This window comes from Callorhinus ursinus, unplaced genomic scaffold (genome assembly GCF_003265705.2).
Source record: "Callorhinus ursinus isolate GAN/ISIS: 27379988/994484 unplaced genomic scaffold, GSC_fseal_2.0 scaffold14, whole genome shotgun sequence".
NCBI lineage: Eukaryota > Metazoa > Chordata > Mammalia > Carnivora > Otariidae > Callorhinus > Callorhinus ursinus.
The window spans coordinates 45,135,618-45,156,363 of record NW_027397076.1 but is presented as its reverse complement, the minus strand read 5'-3'; the positions used below and the strand labels follow the sequence as shown (position 1 = coordinate 45,156,363).

The window sequence follows — 20,746 nt, the reverse complement described above, 5'->3', positions numbered from 1 at the left end:
TGTCAAGTTGTCGAAAACAGCAGGTGGGCCTTCTTGAAGGGGCCGAGTATCCGGGAGGACAGGCGTAAGCAGTTGGGCTGCTACTTCCTTCAACCGAGATCGATCATGGTAGCCCTAAAATGTCGAACTCCGTTGATCTTAGTGCTTCTGTGACCCTGCACCCTTGTTCTGCCTTCACTTTGTGATGCCTTGGATGGTGCTCCTATCCTGGACCGTTACATTACTTCTGCCACATGGATTCCTTGGGAGTTGTTGACTCCAACTTCAAGCTGTCTGGAAAATGTGGTTCATTTGTTGCTGTCTGTGGCATGCACACTGGTTCTGGCCTCGTTACTGAAATTAATAACACATGGCCCTGTTTCTCTTTTGGATAATGGGGTAGAGATGGGTGGGGACTGAGGTTTCCCGGACAGCTGTAAGGCAGATTTTGGCATTCTTGTGCCAGCAACAGGACTTAGAATGGTCCAGTTATCCAGAGAAATCACTCAGCCATACTTGCTGGATCCCTCCATCATGTTGGGACAGTATGTGCAGCCTCAAGGGGTGTCTATCATAGATTTTACTACCCCACTATGGAGACTTTTCTCCCAGCATCACAAAATAATTACTATAACAGGCAAGCCCCAAATACTGAAAAGAACTCTCCTTTGCTCATACAGATACCTTTATTTGAAAAGTTAAAAATATCTGGCACATACAGAACTGGGCATTTGGATTTTGCCCTTGTGGTATATATGGAAATAACTTCAGTGATTCGTGGGTTAAGTAGATTTTGCAAATACCGAGCTTACAATTTAAAACAACCTTATGTCCTTGCCCCGTTATTAAACACTTTAAACTTAGTTGATTTTTTTTCTCTCATTTCTCTGGATTCATGCAGTTGTAGTGCTGCTTTCTGCTGAGACTTTAGCCGGAAGGCCACAAAAATTGAAAAGTAGGTAGTTAACATTTTAGGTATATAACAACTATGGAATGCAGGGGTGAGAAGGATGAAGAACATGCTGTGATTTGCAGACCATACTGTATCTAAATTAAGTAGTTTGCTATTGGGCAAAAATTGCTAGATAAATTCTTTCCTGTTCTTGGCACTATCTGCTCACTTCTGTGGTCTTGCAATAGGCATATAGCTTCTTGCCTTAGAAAAGTCCCTTTTCTTTCTTCATTTGGAGCTGCTTCCAGCCAGGCAGAGCAGCAAATTGCCCTCTTGTGATGCCAAACACAGAAATAAAATCCTGTTCAGAGAGGTAATTCTAAGAGAGAAAACAAAGTCTGTAGTTAGGAGGAAGACATGACACCCATGAATGCCAACAGAGGAGGGGAGGGTAGAGCCAAGAGAGTGTCTTTGAAGGGGGAAGGCGAAGGAATTTTCCAGAAAGTCTGTAATGGACTTAAATTATTCATTGGAGGGTTCTTGGGATGTAGAATCCCATTTTGGCCTGAGCAGAAGCTGACCGGATTTGCTGCTCTCGTGGTCCCACCTGGCACCAATTTTTGGCCGGAAGAACAAGAATTGGGTTATATATGATGAATTCTAGACATGAGTTTTGGCTGAATGGAGAACTAAATCGAGTGCTGGTTTTCCTTGCGTCAGGCCCTTATCTGCCATTTTTTTATCCAGACATTTTCGAATGCAAGATTGCGTGGACCTTGTTCAGAGCATAAATTGATGCTTACTGAATATTTGCTCTCTGAGTAAAATTATTAAGTTACGGCTTCTGTTTTCGAGCAAGTTGTAGTCCAGATCCTTAAGAGTTGGTTAGCTAAGACATTGTGGGAAACCCAGAGACCCACCCCAAATCAACTCCTTCAAGGGGAAAATAAGTGAATTCATTCAACATCAAAGTGTTAATTCATTCAACCAAAACTTCAAGAGGGCATACCATCTGCCAGGCCCTGTTGTAGGTGCTGAAAAGCAGAGAATGTGGTAGTGAACAGGACAGAGAAGGTCCTTGCTCTTAAGCAGTGTTAGGGCAGTCAGGGAGGGCCAGCCAGCACCTGAACCATGAGGAGGAGCTAGCTCTGATGGTCTGAGAGAAGAAAGTTTTCTCAGGCGGCCTAAAGGCTCAAAGATGGGGACAAGCGCATTTGAGACAGAAAGGAGCCCCTGGCTAGAGGGTGGTAAGTGAAGAGGGCGGTAGTATGTGAGATTGGACATCAGAGAGGCAGGCGCGGGCCAGGTTGTGTAGAGCTGCGGAGGCCACAGAAAGGATTCTGGATTCTTTTTCATTTGCAGCGGGAAGCCAGTTGGGGGACTCTTGCAGTAGTCCGTGATGGCTGGACAGCAGAGAGACGGGGAGGGGTGGACAGAGGCCAGCTGATGGACTGATGTGGGGGGTGGGGTGGGAAAAAAGGAGCCCTGGGTTTTTGTCCTGAGCTACCGGGTAGCTCAGATGTCTGTTGAGGGGCCTACAATGTGCCAGAGCTGTCCTAGGCCATGTACTGAGACAGGTAGCTTCCTTCATGGAGAGCTCCACTCACAGTAGACATAGTTCCTTTAGCCACTCACCTCCTTTTTGGCAGGGTTCACATCCTCAGGCAACTCCTGATTTTGATTTTTCAGCAGAACTTCTATAGCGTAATATTTTGGCTCAGAATTCAGGGAGAGGGTTGCATTCTTCACGTCCTAGGTAAGATAAGAATGTGGACAGGATAAAAGACTGTTCAGGGTCTCTGCAGTTGAAGTTCTGTGTGTATAGTATTTAATATTTTGGCTGATACTATTGCACCCTTTGTGATCATCTTTTCGAACGATGATCCCTAAAGCTGGCTGCCTGTCAGAATCATCTGGGAATCTAAAATATTCAGATTTTGGGGTACTTCTTGGGAAAGCTGATTGAGTGAGTCTAGGGTAAATCCTGTATAGACAGTTTGGCTTAACGCTGGGCTTAAATCTCATTTCAATACTGTGATCACAGATCTTCTTTTGGCCCTTGTATTTAGGCTCTACATTTCCAGCCTTTAAATGACTTCAAATTGAAGTCATACTGTTGTTAAATACATTTTAAAGATACTATGTAGCCATTAGCTTTGGAATCTTGAGTTTGTAGAGCACAAAGGATAGAGCTGCAGATGGCATGGACACCTGCTACCACGCGCTTATCCTGATGCTAAAGAGCTGTTGGATTCCTGGCCAGAGGCTCCACTTCTTTTCGCCATTAGAGTAGGGGTAATGGCCTGAGTTTTTTGTGGTCTGCACGGTCAGAAACTGGTAAGCATCTCATTTCTGTTAGCAGCTTATTATTTATGAAAAATACTGCCAGTCATTTTAGTCTGTCCTGAATGATAGAATTGAATGATAAACCTAGTTTTTGTAGTTTTTGTTTGTTTTTTGGCTTAAACAACAAACATTCATTTCTCAGAGTTCTGGAGTCTAGGAAGTCCAAGATCAAGGTGTCTGGAAATCCTGGGTCTGGGGAGAGCTCGCTTCCCAGCTTGTGGATGGCATTTACCCAGTGTACCCTCATCCGGTAGAGAGCCAGCCCTCCTAGCTCTTCCTTCAAGGGCACTAATTACCCCCTCAAGGCCTCACCTCCTCCTGCCACCACATTAGGGGCTAGGGGTTCAACATACGAATTTTGGAAGACAAACACATTCAGTCCATAATTCTAGGTGATTCCTAGGTCATAAGTCCTTATATTTATATTTAAAAATATGTTTGTTTTTTTAAGCAGCAAGTCTATTCTAAATTCTGGAAGACAGTAAAATGAGGAACTTGGCTTTGAGACCTGCTTTGCCATTGATTAGAACGATCTTAAATCAAAAGAGCCCACTAGAGTGATACTAAGGACGCGATAGGGTTTCGCCCATGTGGTGTCTGTAGCGTTTACGGTTTCTCTCTGGCTCCGAATGCCCGTGTGACTTGCTTCTCCAGGAGCAAACCCAACTCACAGCAGTGATTCTCGTGATAGCAGTGGCATCTCCCAGCTCTTCTTTTAACTGCTCGTAGGATTTCCCTGCCTGAAACAAAGAGATAGAAGACAGGACGAGGTGCTGCTTAGGGGGGGAGGGCCATCTCAGGCCTTGTCTACCCTCGAGGAAAGCAACAAAGCTGGGGAATCAGAAGACATTGCAGGGCTGGGCACCTGGGTGGCTCAGATGGTTAAGCATCTGCCTTCGGCTCAGGTCATGATCCCAGGGTCCTGGGATCGAGTCCCGCATCGGGCTCCCTGCTCCTTGGGAGCCTGCTTCTCCCTCTCTCTCTCTCCTCCTCTGTCTCTCATGAATAAATAAATAAAATCTTTAAAAAAAAAAAAAGAAGAAGAAGACATTGCAGGGCTAAGCAGGAATGAAAATCCCCCCTTCTGGGTCCATGCCAGGTTGGAAGGTCCTTCAACATGATCTGCATTCTTTGCTGGTGTTCCTTAACCCTCCACACAAGACCGAAGAAGACAGAGCCATTGACTAGGAGTCAGAAAACCTGGCTTCTTCCTAGTGGTTAACTGTGTCTTTTGACACATCCCCTCCTCTAAGCTTCCTCCTCTTTAATATGGAAACGTCTGGGGCGCCTGGGTGCCTCAGTTGGTTAGGCGACTCTTTGGCTCGGATTGTGATCCTGGAGTCCTGGGATCGAGTCCCGCATCAGGCTCCCTGCTTGGCGGGGAGTCTGCTTCTCCCTCTGACCCTTCCCCCTCTCATGCTCTCTCTATCTCATTCTCTCTCTCAAATAAATAAATAAAATCTTAAAACAAACAAACAAACAAACATGGAAACATTTGCCCCAGCTGTCAGGGTGGTTGTAAAGCTCAAAAAAGGAGATGTGTGTGGATAAACTATCAACCATTGCTTACTTCCACACACGGCTTCTTCCTCAGAGAAGCTGTGAATTCTCTAACCAGACTGAGTGCTGTGGTGGGCAGAAAAGAGAAGGAAAGTAAAAAGCAGGGGAGTGGAGAGGGGCGTGGGGGAAATGTGGTCCTGGATTTACTCAGCCCTTAAGTCAGTACCCCACCTTCCCACTAAGCTATTCGCGCTGAGCTCCCGGGCAGTAGGGAGGTCTCCCCCATTCTCTCTGTTCTTACGCTCCAGACATGAGGGTCCCACGCCAAGAACCAGCCTGTGAAGATGGGAGGCTCAAAGCCCTGTTTGATGATCAGGATCGGTGTGTCCGCATCCCGGCCGCTGGGGTGAGTGTGCAGGTACTCCTGGGCCGTCGCAAGGGCTTTCTCCTTCTCTATGGCATTGGCCTCAGCTCCAATCCACAAGAACACCTGTGTGGTAGAGGTGGCATCTTAATGTGCTTCTATCAAGGACTAAGGACTAGACCAGACCCACTGCCTTTCCTTTCCCCCTCAGCGAACCACAGCCTCAGAGAACTTTCCCGGCCTCATTTGCTCAGCAGAGAGAAAGGTTTTCCCAGAATCAGCTTGGTGTTTTGATTTTAATTACATATGTATTTCCTAAATCTACATGTCTAGTCCCAAGCTCTCGCTGAACTTCGGCTTCCTGAACTCAACTTCTTGCAGGACACTCTCCCTCCCCCCGACTGTGGCTGTCTCTAGGAACCTCAAACAGAACCCCCCAAATGTAGCTCTTCTTTTCTAGACTTGCGTCCGTTGTCTCCATTTTTGGTCAATGGCATCTATCCAGTCATGTAGGGCAGTAACCTGGGAGCCATCCTCGATGCCCCAGTACCCAGTGAGTCACCAAGGCCAGCCCATTTCCCTCCTATGCATTTGTCATAGGTGTCACCGTCCCTCCATCTGACCCCACTGCCTCTGTGCAGCCCGAGGTGGCCCTTAGTCCTCTTACTCAACTGCTACAGTGCTCTCCTGACTGGCCTCCCAGCACACCTTCTGTCATTTCCCCCGTCCCTCCTCTCCCACACTTTGCAGGGTGATCAGTCGAAAGCACAGTGACTGTGTCATTCACCTGATTAAATTTCCGTAGCTTTCCAGGATAAAATTAAAACTTGACATGGTAGGTAAGGCCCATACCTACTTCTTAGCTTCATCTCGAATTCCGCTACCCTATCTTAAGGTCTGATGATACTGTCGGGAGTTCCTTGTCTACTAGACTATTCCATGCCTTGTTTTTTAACTTGTGCTATTTCCTTTGCCCAGGATGCTCTCTCTACCTGATTAATGCCCACTCATCCTTTGCGATTCAGCCTGGGAGCCATTTCCTCCAGGAAGTCTTCTCTGAACCCCTAAACTATGTTGAGTGCCCCTAATTTGTGCTCCCATGGCACCATACCTCCATTATAGCAAAATGATGTTTCTCTGTCCAGCCCCTCCATCAGCCTGTAAACTCTGAGAGCAGTGGCCCTTCACCTTGGTGACCCTACCCCTATCACAGTGACTGGGGCATGAAGGAAGTGCTGAGTATGTCTGCTGAGCTGAGTTGAGGAAAATAGGATGTCAGGGAGGATTTGCCTTGGAGATCTCCCCTTTGTGGCTCTCTATTCCCTAAAAGGCCCATTGCTCTGAGTGTGGAAGCCTGTTGCTGTCTCTCCTAAGAAAAAGAAGTGCATGATGATAAGATGGACTGATTTTCACAAGGCAAAGTGGGAAACTTTCCAAGGTGGTCAGTTATAAACAACACTCTGTTCTCTCCATCCCTGGCAAAAAGTGGGCTCTTCCTTCGGTTACCATTGACAGATGTTTGGTGGACTCAGGAAGGGGCCAGGGCTACCCTGGGTTTATCCTGGCAGGGGAGGTGCGACATGAAAAATAGCCTAAAGTCGGGGGTGTGTGTGTGTGTGTGTCTTTGTCACTTGTTCCAAGTTCTCTGGCTGTGTCTTACCTGGTCCCAGGTATCTAGGAGCATCACATCACCTGGGTTCAGGTCATCCTGGGTGAAGTCTGTGATCTCCGTGACAACAAACCGCCCAGTCTTATTGGAACATTCAAAGAGACGAGGCTGCACATCTAGGATTTCCTGCTGTAGCCTGCAATGCAGTCCATTTAGGGGAACTGAGCTACTAAGAAATCATGTTTGTTTTTTTTTTTAATTAAATTCTAGTTAGTTGACATACAGCTCAGTATTGGTTTCAGGGGCAGTGTTCAGTAGTTCATCAAGAAATAGGTTTTTCGAACTGAAAGGCATCCTAGAGCTTGTGCAGTTCACAAGCCTGGGCGGCAGGGGGAGCCCCGAGGAGGGGACCGCGCATTCCCATACCTTTTGTCGTTGGCATAGGCAGTTTTTCCTCCCAGCAGGTCCCAGAACTCAGCCGGCTCCTGGCCCTCAGCCACAGTGTTCTCGGTGCCCTCGCAGAGAAGGCTGGCCAGCTCCTTAGCCATCGCCCGCTCATCCCCACTAGACCCCTGAGAGTGGGGTGAGGAGAACACAAGCGCTAGTTGCACATAGACACATCGATGGGCAGGGGCAGGGAGTCACACTAAGAGTGTACTTGGATCAGCTACCGGGCAACAGTGCCACAGGATGGGAAGCTAGGTTTGTTCTAGTCCCGGGAAAGGAGGGGTGGGGAGAGGAAAACAGCGTGGTGGCAAAGAGCAGGACTGGACTCTGAGCCCACCGCGGATGTTGGTCAGAGGCACCTTCGTTTCAGCTTCAGTTGGAATGTTAGCACCACCTTTTGATTTTTTTTTTTAAGAGAAAACATTTAAATTTATTCTTTAAATTACATTCAAGAAAATTCACTTTTTGGTGTACAGTTCTATGAGTCTTGACCAACAGAGAATCATGTTACTGCCATCAAAATGAAGATACAGAACATTGCCTCAGCCCGGCAAAAAATTCCCTCAGGCTACTCCCCCTTTGTCATCAGACCCTCCCCAAATCCTTAACCTCTGGCAACCACCAATCTGTTCTCCATCACTACAGTTTGCCTTTTCCAGAATGTTATAAATGGAATCATACACTAGATAGCCTTTGAGTTTGGCTTCCTTCACTCAGCATAGGACATTTGAGATTCACCCTTGTTGGGAGGATCAACAGCTTTTTTCTTTGTGCTGCTGAGTAGTATCCTACTGTATAAATATACCACTGTCTTTTCATTCTTCAGTTGAATTCTTCCAATTTTGGGTGATTATGAATAAAGGTGCCAGATATATTTGTGTGAAGGTAGTTTTTTCTTTCTTGTGGGTAAATAAATACCCAGGCACGGGATTGCTGGATCATAGGTGTGTGTTTTATAAGAAACTGTCAAACGGTTTTCCAAAGTCTGGTGCATTCCCACCAGCAATACAGGCGAGTTCCTGCAACCTCATCTGCACTTGATACTGTAATTTTTTTTTTTTTTAGCCCTTCTGCTAGGCATACAGCGCTATCTCTGTGGTTTTTACTAGCATTCCCCTGATGCCTGCTCAGTTCTCTTTCGTAAAACAATTTTAGTGCTTTTTAATGTAGATGCACCCCGAATTGATAAAATCACAGTTTTAGTGTTTGTGTTCAAAGTTAATGCCTGTCCTACTACAATCCACCAAACTGGTGTGGAAAGATTGACTTATCCAGCCTCCCTCTGTGTAGAAGTTTATGGAGCATCTCCTGGGTGTGAGCAAGTCTGTCAGTGAGTTTCTAATCGTGGGGGACAGTGGCAGTTCCTTTGAAGATCCTTTAGGAAGAGGCTCATCTTCTTGAGGACTGCTCTGGCCTATGTTTTTTAGTTCCTTTGTCCTTGCTGACAGGAATATGGGCATAGGGTTGGGCTCCAACGGGCTGGCGTGACCCCTGGGCCCAGCTCTCTCACCTTGCCGTACCACAGGTAGTGCTCTGCCTGGGTCTGTAGCAGAAAGGCATCACTGGAGTTCAGGGAGGAGGCGAAGGCTGGAACCTCCACCGCTTTGGTGTTAGATTTGTCATTTCCTTGAATCTGGAAGAGCCTTACTGGGGGATCGGGCTCAGCATTTCCCTTTCTGGAAGTCCCACCCTAGAGAGAAGGAGAAAAGCAGAATCTGGTTCTAAGAGGCACCATGTGAACAGAGCACTAGGCTAGCCATTGTGGAGATTACGGATGAATTTACCACTGCTTTTGCCCTCGGGGAGCTTCCATGCCAACTGGGAGAGGTCAGGTGAGCTGGAACTGCAGTACCAATAATATTAGCTCTCATTCAGGGACTCTTATTATATGCTAGGGCTCTATGGCTGGTGCCTTACCTATATTACTTCATGGATCCTCGTAATAACTGTGAAGTAGGTATTTATTTATTTATTTATTAATTAAAAATTTTTTTTTTTTAGATTTCATTTATTTGAGAGAGAGAGCGAGAGCACAAGCAGGGGGAGCAGCAGAGGGAGAGGGAGAAGCAGGCTTCCTGCTGAGCAGGGAGCCTGATGTGGGGCTTGATCCCAGGACCCCGGGATCATGACCCAAGCCGAAGGCAGCTGCCCAACCAACTGAGCCACCCAGGTGCCCCACTAGGTATTTATTTATTTATTTATTTATTTTTAAAGATTTTTTTATTTGAGAGAATGAGAGAGAGAGAGAGAGAGAGAGAGAGCATGAGCGAGGGGAGGGCCAGAGGGAGAAGCAGACTCCCCGCTGAGCAGGAAGCCCAATGTGGGACTCGATCCCGGGACTCTAGGTATTTATTTTTAAAGATTTATTTATTTGAGAGAGAGCGAGAGAGAGCACACATGCTCGTGAGCAGAAGGAGGGGCAGCAGGAGAGGGAGAGAGAGAGAATCCCAAGCAGACTCCCTGCTGAGTGTGGAGCCTGACGTGGGGCTCCATCTCACAGCCCTGAGATCATGACCTGAGCTGAAATCAAGAGTCGGACCCTTAACTGACAGCCACCCAGGAACCCCCAAAGTAGGTATTTATTACAGCACAGATGGGAAAAGTGAGGCTTAGCAACCTGGTTAATAAATGACAAGGCTAGGACATTATACATTCCTGGTAGTGCTTCAGCCAGGGCTTCGTGGAAGAAGTGGGCACACCCAGGAGCGGGGATGGACAGGGCATGATGTGGCACACGTGAGGTCTAATGGGGAGACCCACCTCACCAGAGTGGTGAGCGTGGGTTAGGGCGCTGAGAGTAACACACCCGCATGGGTAATACGGGTCGGATCATGAAAGACCTTGGACGTTAACGAGGCAGTGGTTTGGACTTGAAGCCCTGGGCAGCTGGGATTCCCTTGAGTGTTCAGAGAGATTAACCCCCTTCTCGTCTGTGTCTACCCCTGTGTCTAGCCCTGGTCTCCATCCCTCCTCTCCTATACTGCAGCCCCCTGCTGACTTACTCATCTGAGTATTCCTGCTCCTGGTGTCACTTTTTCTGAGGGGTCTCACCTCAAAGATAACCAGCTTCCCTTTGAAGATGGCCATGAAGTGGCGGGTCTCCTTCCCCATGGTGACTCGGACCTGCACAGGCGCCCCGTCAAACTGCTGATCCATCTCCGCGGCCTGGTATGCCGAGGCCACCAGCTCATCCTTGGAGGCGTGGCGGCCCTGCAGGGGTGGGAGGGCGAGCAATGGATCCTTGCTACCCCTCGTCCCCGCCCAGTGGCCAGAGGTAGCGTCAGGATCCCAAGGAAGAGCCTGTGTCAGGCCTACCTGCCAGATATACAAGATGTAGCGTGGCTTCCCATTCACCTCGTATGTGTAGAGAACCAGATAGCAGTCTCCCCCATAAAAGAAGCCGTACCGCTGATGCTCCACAGGGACCAGCTCCAGGTTTTCAATCCTCCAGACCTGGACACAGAAGGAGACACAAGTTCCCAGAGATGGGGATCCTATTTGAAAAGATGGTTGCCTGAAGGGAACTGGGCCATGCTTCTCAGAGAATCCAGGCGGGTGAGGCACGAACATCCACCCAAAGTACACCTTCCTTCTCTGGTTCTTCATTCCCAGTTGTTAGGGCTTATCACATTTGCATGATTTGAATCCCGAGAAGAACCAGATCATTCCTGCTCCGGTGCATCCCCATCATGGCTCTGAGATGATTTGACTATTTCTGCCTGGTGAGTTATTGATAGCACATGGGGGTAGTGGCCTTTCACTTCCCTGAGGGGTTGTGGGAAAGCGTTGCAGACTCTGGTCACCTCTGAGAGCTGACTCCTGAGGTCCAGAGATGAAAACGAAAGCAAAGCAGACCAGAGTCACCCTCTCCCTCCTCTCCAGCAAAAAAGCTAGGAGGGCCAGTGCTGCCTGCCCTGAGGTGCCAATCACTGACTTACCTCAACTTCCCCATTGCCATCATCGACCATTCTTTCCTGGGCAGCGACCTCCGGCTTGGTATGCAGCAAAGTCACATCAAATTTATCCTGGAGAACTTTAGCTGCAGAGAAGGGGTTGGGAGAAGCCAAGTGAGTGAAGAGCATCTGTTCCTGCCTTTCTAGAGAGTCCCAGCAATGGGAAGGGGAGCTGGGGAGCAGCCTTACCGATTTTGCCGACACCAAACGTTTTCCCCAGGCCCACGGTCTGGTCCTTCACTGCCCACTTCTGGAACAGCTGCTTGAACATGGCCGACTCAGCACCATCATTGATGGTCTCCACGTTGGTGCTGCCGGGGTAGCCCTTCATCTGGATGAAGTTCTGCAGACAGCACACCCCCCCCCCCACGCCGAAAGTCACGTCAGTCAGGGAATGCACTGGGTTCTTTGCTTGTCTGGTGACTTGCCTCTTTGAAGCCAGTCAGCAGAATTGCTCCGTTGTGGGAGTCGGAGTCAAATGCTAACTCACTTATGTCTAGGGACCAAGTTACCTGCCTCAGGGAAAGGACTGAGGGAACACTTTCATATCTCTGGATTGACCTGTCATGATCATTAATTTTTTTTTGCAAGATCCTCTGTACTGTGTTCCTACCACACTCATGTACCCCACTGAGTTTGTGTCACAGGCATTTGCTCATTTATTGCTGCGTAAGTGCATCCTGCTGGGTTCATCTGCCATGGGTCTGGACAACGTCACAGGCCCCTCGAGGACAGGGCTGTTGACTGTGATGTGATGTCCCCTTTGATAATAGCAGCCATGTTTACTGAGCAGGTGTAGGCGCCAGGTACTGTCCTAAGTGCCTTACAAATGTTACTGATGCCTCAGAACAACCCCAGGAGTTGTCTCTTAAACCTGGATTTATCCCCAGGTTGTCTGTCTGACTGAAGTCCGTGTATGTAACAGTGATGTCATAAGCCCAAGTGCCTCGTCTGGTTCTCTGAACACATCTGACATGGTCCTGACAGAATTTTGTGGACAATACTATACATCTGTAGCTCCTACCAGGGCTTTAGACATGGCCGTCTGTTTTTCAGTCTTTGTGGCTCTTCTTCCTTTCCACACGTAGATCTTGGTTCCACTTTGGTCTAAGATGTAGCAGTCCTGAAGCAGGCAGGGATAAAGGTGGTTACTGCCAATCGGGACATAAGGAAGATCTCTGAAGCCAGGTCTGGCCACAGAAGCCGTGCCTACCCAAGCTCTACTCACGTCATGGTTCAGTAAGTCCTGGACCAGGGGCCTTGTCGCTACCTCTGTGACCACCAGCTGCCCAGCTGAGTCCGAGACACTGGAAAAGGGGAGAAGTTAGCTTGTGCCTTCTCTTCCACAAAGCATCTTGTAGTCAGTTTGATATTTTGCTGGTTTTGTTTTAGTGTAAAGTTTCTGGGTCAAGTTTGACCTCTTATGACAGGCATGGCTTGAATGCAGACAGGAATGTGATGGACCCTGTTCTCAAGAGGAGACTTTGGTGCATCTCTCTCTGGAACATGATCTCCTCCACATCCCTGGGCATGGATAGAGCCAAGTAAAGGAAGAGTCTCCTCAAGAGACCAGGAAGAGTTGCTGACAAGAGCAGATGGTAGCTGCCTCCTTGAGTGGGGAACACGGAGCTCCTTCTGAAAACTGCATTTGAAAAGGGTTAAAAGAAAGCCAGATGCCTGGGGGCAACTGGGTGGCTCAGTCAGTTATGCTCAGTCGATTAGGCTCAGTCTGCTTTTGGCTCCTTGGGTCAGGTTCTGGGTAGGGGGGCTCCTGGGATCGAGCCACCTCCCTCTCTCTCTGTGTGCATGCGCTCTCTCTCTCTCTCTCAAATAAATAAATGAAATCTTAAAAAAAAAAAAAAAAAAGCCAGATGCCTGTACCCAAAATGAGGAGCCAAGCACTCCCTACCCTAGCTTCCAACCAGCAGCCAGGTTTAGTTACTCACTGATACAACATGATGTTTGATTTCTGCTGCTGGTCCATGATCTCATCGGGCATGGCAGGCTTGATAATAGAGCGCCGGCCAAGGGTGTCCTGAAGGACCTTCATCAGCTCCGGACTTGCTGCCTCCTTGTCTCCCTCAATCACGCCTATTTCAGCACGGCCCCCTCGTTCCCTGTCCCGAATATCCTTTGCCAGAAGCACAGCCTGTCAAAGAAGCCCCAGGAAGCACTCAGTCCCTCTGGGACCCCTTGGCGCTTGCTGGCTTTGGGGGGCAGCGACCTGGGTCCCAGACACAGGAGTTACTGTGTGGCTTAAGACCCCGGGGCTGAGTCACAGACTCAGGCACTTGGCCTGTCTCTGAAACAGATTCTGCTCCAATGCGGGGGTCTGTCTGTCTCCATATCTCACGGAAGAGCCAGTGAGGAAGGAAGACGCAAAAGGCAACCAAGAGAGTGTGAGCCCCATGACCGGGCCTGAGGGAGAGGAGAAGGGGCTCAGACTGGGAAGAACCACACCTTCAGGCGCTCTCCGCTGTTGCTTTCTGGGCCATTCCATTGGATGATGACCTTCCCAAGGTCCAGCAAGAAGACATCGCCTTGGTTAAAACTGTTCCAGCTCATTTCCACCTGCAGATGAGAAGTGGACGTCGTTCAGGAGGAATTCTTAGGTACCAGCAGGGGAGGCTCCGGGCCCAGGACAGAGAGTGGGCAGGACTTACCTCGGTGGCCCTGATGTTTCTTTTCCCCTTCACGTGTAACAGCCGCTTCACGTCATAGGTGTTGGTCTCCACATGCTTCATCCCGGAGGCCACGCCCCCCTTCCTGTAGCTGAAGGGATACCCAGAAAACCCCCCGTTATTTATGTGCTAGGGACTGGGGAGGCCGGTGTCAGTTGGGCAGACGTGGCCTCTGCCCTCAGGGGCGGCGGCGACAGAAGGAGACTCCATGAGGCCTTTTTGACAGAGTGGTCCGGGCAGTCTTCTCGGGAGGAGTGACATTCAAGCTGACATATGAGGAGGACTAGGAACCAACCAACAGAGGATTAGTGTTCCAGCGGGTGCCTCCGTGGTGAGGACCCTGTAGCACAAGCTTGGTGGGTTCTAGCCGCTGTGTGAATCTCGGCGTGTGACAAGGAGAGGGGCACAGGCTGGGCGGCCGCAGAAGCATTCATGACACTATGGCGTTAAGACCAACCGGCTGGGGGAGTCCGCTGTCTTGGCCCTGGAGTTCCCCCCAACCCCGCCTCCACCGCAGGCATCCTGCCTGCACCTGCAGGACGGGCAGAGAGCCGCCCTGGAGCAGGACTTTTGTCCGTGGGCTCCCTGGTGACTCATGGGGCGTGCCGTGCCCAGCAGGTCCTCAGTCAGTGCGACTGCCAACCGGCAAGAAGCTAGCCTTGGACCAGCCTCGGATCTCTCGAGCTCCTCGGAATCCCTCTTTTTGTTTTCAATCTCGAGCACAAAGTTTGGAGTGAAACTCCTCAGTTTGTGGAACATTATCATCTCCGTCCCTTCCAAGAGCCCTCTCCTGTTTTCAGTATTTATGCATTCCCTTTTCTCTGCATATGTCCCCCAACTCCTCTGCCCACCACAGGCATCCCTTCTGACCGTTGAACAACTGCCTTTTTATTTTCATTTGGGTAAATGTGTCCTGTTGATTGGTGGGCATGTACTTTTTTTAAAACAGAAATTGGCACTGTTATATATTTCAGGTCCGTCTCTTACTCTGGTCACTAGGACCATGTTTTAATTTCAGGGCTGTCCACAGCTCAGCCGGTATCTGCTCCACGGTCTCCCGCTGTGTACTTCTTCCTGTCCCATCTCCCTGTGACAGGTACTTATGGGGGGGGCCTACGGCTTCACACCACCACTCCTGACACTGCTGTGAACTTTCTGGATCGCGAGCCCTTGCGGAGCTGGGTGCGTGAGAGGTCCCCTGAGGTATACACCTGGGACTGGGATTGGCCTCAGTGACGGCACACTGTCCTCCAGCCACTGACCACCAGACTGGTTCTCACCCCGCCCCCCCTCGCCCCCCCGGGCAGGGCACGTGGCCTCCCCTTTCCCCACAGTCTTGCCACTGCTTGCCTCTGCCCGGCCCTCTGGTCTGCCTGCTCTGGTAGGTGGAAGCCATAGCTTTGATTTGATCTGTATTTGATTCTTCATATACCGATTGGCCCTTTTGGTTTCCTCTTTGGTAAACTGCCATTTCTGTCCTCGCGCTGGTGTAACTACTCACATGATGCCCTGCTTGAAGTAGCCGTGGAAGGTGTCAGACTCGTGGTACTGGACCTCTCGGTGCTGCACGGGGCTGCCCCCCAGGTAGTCATCCAGCTGTGTGGTGTAGATGGCTGCGCAGGTCTGCTCATCCTGGGAGGAGTCCTTCCCGATCCAGAAGTGGATGTCCTGGGAGAGGAGGCTGCCCACTCTCCGTGTCTGGGGGGATGTCCAGAGAGATCAGGTCAGGGGCCAGCTCACCCCCATCCCGCTCTGCTGCTGGCCCCCCGGGCGCCGGGAGAACACAGCGTATGGTGGCTCGTGGCTGCCCTAGGCAGGCTCCGGGCCTCTCTCCCTCCCTCCTGGGCCCCCGTGCAGACCTGCTATGTGGCTCAAGCTCTGGCAGCCCAGAATCCTCCCGCATTTGGGGAGAGTTGACAGCTTACTGTTCTCCAACTTCATGGAGACCCGTGAGGATCTTTTCCAAGTTGAGATACAGACTGACCTTGTGCCCCTTCGTTCCCTGCTCTCCCGCGGCTGACACAGTGCCAATCTGTCCATCCACCTGGCTCGGTCGGCATCGTTCATGTGCGATATTGTTCCCTCAACCAGAATGGGCACTTTGAGGCATGGCCTTGTATTTACCTGGCCTGCCTCCGTACCACTCTAATGTGGGGGCTGGGCCCCAGGAGGGAGAGGTGCTGCTCGCAGGGTCCTCGCTGAGGTTCAGACTGAGGGCCCCATCCCCTAAGAATGGCCTTTCTAGTCAAACTGGAGGCCTGTTCTGTACAACACTGAGGAAGAGTCAAGACGGATACCAGGAACCTGATTAGCATCAGCAGCAGATCTCGGTGGAACCCAAGAACGGCTCTCAAGGGAGAAGCTCATGGGAACCGGTGGGGGGGGCGGTTTGGGGGTGGTGGTGCTCACCGAGAGGATGACGTAGCAGTCCCCCTCATAGAAGTTGCCATGGGCACTCTGGGGTACCAGTGCCAGCTCCAGCTTCTGGAAGGACAAGGGCTGTGTATAGTCTGCATCCTACCCCCCACTCCCCTGCCTCCCTGTCCTCCATCATTTGGCACAGGTGGCCGGGGAGAAGTAGGGAAGATGTCCCTGCTGATTCTATAGGGCATGGTGGCTAGCCACAGGATTAGTGGGCCCACCCCTCTAGCTTCTGCCAAGCTCTGCCTGCATGGCCCCAGGGCTGCGTCTGGGTCCCTGTCTTTACCCCATCCCCCTCCCTACCACCTGCTTGGTCTCACTATACTGTGAGGAGCCTTGTGAGCTCCTCCAGCCCTTTGCAGGGAAAAGAGCTGGGTATAAGCGGTCAGGTCAAATCCTACCTCTGAGCAGCTGCATCCTGTGCCTCTGACACCGTCCTCCAACCCTGACTGCCCAGTGCTGGGCAAGGGCTGCAAACAGAGCATGGGTGCGCCATGGGGCTATGAGAGGCAAGCGCTGGCGGTGTGTGGGCGGGGCTCCACAGCCAGTGCTCCGTGTTGGATTCTGGGGTGGGGGCTTGATGTGTCCCCTGCACATATGGTTTGTCCCAGGAGAGCCATTCACATGGCCTCAGATAGGGATTTTCCTCACTCTAAGTGACAGGCACCTGCAGGCATACTTGTGTATGCTCTATGTAAGATGTGCGTGTTAAATGTGAAGATGTTAAATATACCATACTTTTGGTAACTTTTAGTACCTACTTTGAAATAATCAGGAAGCTTTAAGGGCTCTGGGTTTTAGGCGGCTGCCCCTCCCTGGGCTCAGAGGAGGGAGGAGAGGTGCGGGGACGGGGGTTCTGACATCTGGCAGGTGGAGCTGCCCAGGCCAAGGCTGTTCCCAGCTAGACTGCTGGAGCTCGAGGTCAGCTGGAGGGGCTCAAGCCCAGGTGGCAGAAGAGATGAACGGCCCCCTGATCTACGCAGTAACCTCCCCTCCCCTACCACTTGGCAGGAGCCAGCGTGCCCTGTGAAAGACAGGTTCCGTTTTTCTGACAGGAGTCTTCGGTCTTTCTCTAGGGCATTTACTGCAAGTGCAGACTCACTGAGCAGATGGCAGGATAAAGGGCAAACTTAGTTTTGCTTGGAGCCCGGCTCTCCAGAGCTAAAAGCATTTCCTCCACCCGCCACCACCTGCTTCGAGCGCCCAGGAGGGGTCAAGGATAGGAAAAGGTGACTCCGATGCTGTCCCTTGCTATTTCCCAAGGCAGGAGACTGCAGGAGTGCCTGGGGTGACCAGAGACCGCCCCCAGATGCCGTGTGAGGAGGAAGGTGTGCCTCCAGCCCAGCTCACCTCTATTCTCCAGGTGATGATCCCAGGGTCGTTGCCCACAGCCCTGAAGGCGCTGCTCAGAGACATGGCGCTTGTCTTCCCAGGACTGCAACATCACAGAGTGAGTGGGGCGGATGATGATGCCTCTCTCGGCAGGCAGCCCTCCAGCTTTTCCCCTAAATCATTTCCTAGCATCTTGTCAGCCGTCCTGCCACGTGCCTGTGGGGCACCCTGCACTGTTTCACGGCGATGGGGGAAATGACTTGTCCAAGGTCCCACTGTAAGCCTGGCTGGCCTGGCGGAGGGGGGCTCACCCAGAAAGAAGGCCAGCTTCCCCCTTGCCACTCCCCTGGTAATAGCCACGGTTATCTACTGAAGGGCTGGTAAATATGGTAAGCCCTGTGTGGCTTCACTTTATGTTGTTATTTAATTCTTATAAACTGAGTCTATTTTCATCTTACATCGTAGGCGAGTTAAGGTTTGGAGAGGTTAAATAATTTGCCTGATGTCACACGCTAGAGTGAAATCCGTATCTGGCCCTAAAACCTGTGCTTTTAGTCACTCTGATGTCGTGTAACCCTTTCTAAACCTATCTGCCTTCAGTGGTACACGGGAAGAAAGGCTTGTATCAGTATTTCCAAGTTGGGCTGCCGCCTTCTTCATTCATGCCGTCCAGCTCTTCCCAGCGTCCTTGTTTGCCAGGTCCGCTGTGCGGTCAACTCTTTGACTTCCTCTTTGGGCTTTTACCTTCCAGACTTTTCCCTTTTAAGTAAGCTGTCCTAAAACTCAAACACCCCATCTTGTTTTTGTCCTCTAATAATATTGCCTGTGCCTCGGGGAAGAGGGAAAGCAACATGGCCGAGCACGGTGTGGGACCGAGTCGGGGCGCTGGCAGCGACAGGCTGGGTGGCCGGGCCCGCCTGGGGGCAGACCTGCAGGAGCTGCTGGTGGCCGCCCACAAGGCAGGGTAGGGAGAGGGAGTAAGTGGGGAAGAGAAGTGCGGGTGGATCGGGTACCATCTGTGCTCAAGGCGTGTCTAGGAGCATCAGGCACTTCCACACATTCATGCTCCCCTAGCGGCTTTGCAGCATCAAAATACCTGCCTGGTTCTTGCTCTCAAGGACCTTGCGTTCCCCTAATACCTGTAACTGATGAATGCCCTCAAGAGGCGAAGGAAAAAAGACGTGCTTGATGGATTTACATAGAGTAAAAAACCAAAACAAAAAACAAAACACGACCCACCCAGAAAGGGCCGCATGGAGTTGTGCTATCTGGAGGCGTATTGCGCATGTTTGGCTATTCCATCCTTGAGCCTTGGTGGATGAAGCCAGGTTTGGAGAGTTTGTGTCATTATCTAGCATGGGCTTTGGCAAAACACAGAAAGCCAGACTCCCTTTGTGTTCTGCTACAGCAAGACTAAGGCGGAGCAGCCAGTGTTTGAGAATTTAATTTGGTAACTCGTGCTGCCCCACCCTCCCCGGTGCTGCTCAGAAATGCCAGGAAATACTCAGGTTTTTCTCAGACCCTTGATTTCACTCATTAAAGGCAACTGCCGTGACCCAACTAGGGGAAGGGGACAAGGGCCAACGAACTCATTTCTTGAAAACCGAGAAGTTTCAACCTGGGAAAAACCAAACTGGCTGGCATTGATGAGGGCTGTGACTCTCAGAGGCCAAAAGCAGTCCCATTTCCCAGCAGGGACTTAGGGATCCAAAGGGAAGGAGCTCACTGGGCCAAGGCCCCCCAACCAAGGAAAGGACATGCTCAAAGAAGGCACTTCCTGCCTCACTGGAACACCTGGAAAACGTGATTGCACTCGTGACATCGAAGTCCCCCGAAGCTGAGTTTCTCCCTCCTTCTTCCCCAAGCCCTTATTTATTAATTTGGCGCTGCAGAAACCTTGGGGTGGGGTGGGGGTTTTGAAATCCCAGGCTAAAAGCCAGTGGCCCTCAATTCTTACAGAGCTCTGTGAATGGACCCCAAGCAGAGGAAGCCGGTTCTAACTTCTGCCTTGCCCCACACCACCTTTCTGAGCTAGGTGAATGGGGCAGTGTCCTTATTTCCCAGCATTTGAAACCTTTGCTTTCTGTTCAATGCCTTCTAAAAAGGGCCTTAACTGCTCAGCAAGAAGTTTGCAAAACTGGTTACAAACTCCTGGTTTAATCCTTTAAAAGCCTCATCCAAGAAGCCAAAGGCACAGACATTTCAGCGTCCTGCCTCCTCTCACTTCCTCCTTGTTCAGCAGGATCGCTCTACTGGCGTGCACCCCATCCACCGGACCTTACCGTGCCTTCTCTCCTCTCCTGCAGCGTCTTCTGAGTCTCCGGGCCAGGAGCAGCCGTGTCAGAAAACCACCCCAAGGCGGGAGGCGCCAGGTCCTGCTGCCTTAGCTTAGTAATGGCTGCAGACACTGCGTTTTATTTGCTTGTGTTTGCATCTTAACCTCATTTTCCCAGTCCTGGCCAATCACAGCCAACCTAGCCCTGGGCTTGACTTATTCAAACCAAGAGGGGAAGCTTTATCTGCTCCTATTCAAAACAGCAGAAACCAGAAGAACGGACTTTTAAAGGCTTTTCTCTTTTGACTCCAGCTCCACACCCTGATCTAATTGATTTTTTTTTTAAAGTGCACAGCCCATCAATAATGCAGGAAAGAGGGTGAGAGGATATGAAATTTGCCATATTGTAGATATGGATGCATTATGCTGATGACAAGAGGCAGGGGCCAGAGCTGCCCCTGAGTGCCTGGGATGTCTAAGCTGGCAAGTGCCTCCCTGAGAAGCTTCTGGGCATTCTTCAGAGGGAGGGAAGTCCAGGAGAGGGACCAGGAGTGTGTTATATTCGGTCATCCTGTTTTGCTCCTTAGGGTTTCCCTTGGGGTCCCTACAGCAGTCCAATCACAATCTGAGTGCCTACTATGTGCCAAGAACCCTGCTGGGCTCTAAGCCCCGGGGATCCTGGTTTGGGAGAATCAGGAAGGGATGCAGAAGAATGAAGACTCCCAGACTCCCAGTCCCTCGGGGTTTCTGGTTTGTCCCCCAGAAGTCAATAGGACACCAAGTGTATGCTTATTAAGCACCTGGAAGGCAACGGAGTTGGTTCCAAATGGGGGCCAGAGAAAGAGTCCAACCTCTGTAACCTTGAGCAGAAGCCCAGTCGGTGCTGAGTGTGCGGCTGGCCTCCCAGCCAGAGGCAGCGGCTCACCCAGCCTGGGGGCCCCGAGGGG

The 20,746-nt window shown here is 50.7% G+C and overlaps 1 protein-coding gene across 1 annotated transcript; it reads right to left on the bottom strand.

Moving 5' to 3' along the window:
• Positions 1 to 646: 646 nt before the first annotated feature.
• On the bottom strand, positions 647 to 19,812 carry AVIL (advillin). The gene is made up of 20 exons (XM_025883346.2): positions 19,807 to 19,812; positions 17,543 to 17,627; positions 16,181 to 16,255; positions 15,273 to 15,469; positions 13,754 to 13,862; positions 13,551 to 13,661; positions 13,037 to 13,239; positions 12,319 to 12,397; positions 12,115 to 12,213; positions 11,280 to 11,433; positions 11,076 to 11,176; positions 10,453 to 10,590; positions 10,189 to 10,347; positions 8,648 to 8,827; positions 7,117 to 7,262; positions 6,742 to 6,886; positions 5,019 to 5,207; positions 3,889 to 3,957; positions 2,507 to 2,623; positions 647 to 1,250 (listed from the first exon to the last, which is right to left on the bottom strand). The coding sequence occupies exons 2-20, from the start codon at positions 17,606 to 17,608 to the stop codon at positions 1,137 to 1,139; spliced, it is 2,451 nt and encodes an 816-aa protein (XP_025739131.1). The 5' UTR covers positions 17,609 to 17,627; positions 19,807 to 19,812; the 3' UTR covers positions 647 to 1,136.
• Positions 19,813 to 20,746: the final 934 nt, after the last annotated feature.